The 1,458-nt window shown below is 40.6% G+C and overlaps 1 protein-coding gene across 1 annotated transcript in view; it reads right to left on the bottom strand.

Annotated features, from left to right (window-relative positions):
• Positions 1–1,458, bottom strand: part of LOC102852370 (glutathione S-transferase A4-like) — a 54,793-nt gene that overhangs the window by 47,429 nt on the left and 5,906 nt on the right. Inside the window, exon 2 of the mRNA XM_006902819.1 lies at positions 1,165–1,220. Within this exon, the coding sequence (XP_006902881.1) occupies positions 1,165–1,220 (56 nt within the window). The remainder of the gene's footprint in view (positions 1–1,164; positions 1,221–1,458) is intronic.

Here is a 1,458-nt window from a genome sequence, read left to right as displayed (position 1 = left end):
CCCTAGTCTATTGTATCTATTCATATGTATTCAAATTCTATTGTATCTATTCAGATGTATCGATTCAAATTCTACAGAATTAAATTAAACAGAATTTTCAAACCAGTCCCTCACTCAAGCTAGAGTTATTTCAAGTGCTTAGCAGCTGCATCTGGTCATTGACAACCACAGAGGAGCAGGCTTAATGGAACATTCCTAGCACTGTGGAATGTTCTGTTGGACTAGAGACTTCAGAAGAGCCTGTGATACTGAAATCACCTCACCAGCTCATCGTACGGACACTTGTTAGGTGTGTTCTGTTCCACAGTTACAGATTACTTACTACACAAATTTGCTGTCACTGGTCAGAAGGGGACCTGTTAATTTCAACAAATTTGCATTGAACCCTTTCCACGTGGGAAGAGGGGAACAAGAGACAGACAGCTTCAAGAAGCTCGGAGGTGGAGAGACAGTATGGTGACCTAAGGAGAAGGGTGTTGCACTCTTAAACCAAAGGCTGCTGGTGGTAGCCGTCGAGTCGAGTGTCACTCATAGTGACCCTGTGAACAGTCGACCTGAACCCAGCGCTATCCTGTGCCATCCTCATCGTCTCTGACACACTAGGGTTCATTACTGAAATCACCATGTTAATTCACCTCGTTGGAGGCCTTCCTCTTCTTCATTGACCCTCCATTTTTCCATGCATGATGTCCTTTCCAAGGAATAGACTCTCCGAGCAACATGAACAAAGTATGTGAGATAAAGCTTTATCATCTTTGCCTCCAAGGAGCACTCTGGTTGCACCTTCTCCAAGACATATCTGTTTGCTCTTTCGGCAGTGGACGGGATATTCAGTACTCTTTCTCCAACACCACAGCTCAAAGGGATCAATTCTTCTTCTGCCATCTTTATTCACTGCCCAGCTCTTCGATGCACAGCAAGTGACTGAAATTTCCCCATACAGGAGGGGAGCATTCCGCCACTGAATTACCACTGCCAGGTTCTTAATTAGAGAGGAAGCAAAATTTCATGGCAACTTTAGTAATTACTGCTACTGGGTTTTCTGGTTTTAGAACACTATTAGGAACGTTTAGTGCCAACAACACCTTTGCCTTTCAAGATAAATCTCAAGGAATTTTGTCTTGTTTTTAATCATTACTAAAGATAGTTACTACATTTTCAAACTCACCATTCTGTAAGTTCTGCAACTGGTCTCTTGTTTCTAAAAATTCTTCATCAAACTGAAAAAACAAACAAAGTCAAAACAAACCACAAATTAAAAAACCTCAAAGAAAACAAAACAAAGTAACCCTATATCCTCCATAAAGAGAAGGAAATTATCATTATAGGTTCAAGTTTAGAACTTAAGGAAACAAAAACATACAGAGATAGAGCACATTTTAACTTCATTTCTAAACATCACTGCTCACTGAAAGGAACCAGGGCTTTTAAGAAAAAAGGCAGGGACTTTCTTGTTAT

This window comes from Elephantulus edwardii, unplaced genomic scaffold, assembly GCF_000299155.1.
Source record: "Elephantulus edwardii isolate Elephantulus edwardi_28Jun2011 unplaced genomic scaffold, EleEdw1.0 scaffold00455, whole genome shotgun sequence".
Classification (NCBI taxonomy): Eukaryota; Metazoa; Chordata; class Mammalia; order Macroscelidea; family Macroscelididae; genus Elephantulus; species Elephantulus edwardii.
The sequence above is the reverse complement of the archived record's forward strand: the minus strand, read 5'-3'. Positions and strand labels throughout refer to the sequence as shown.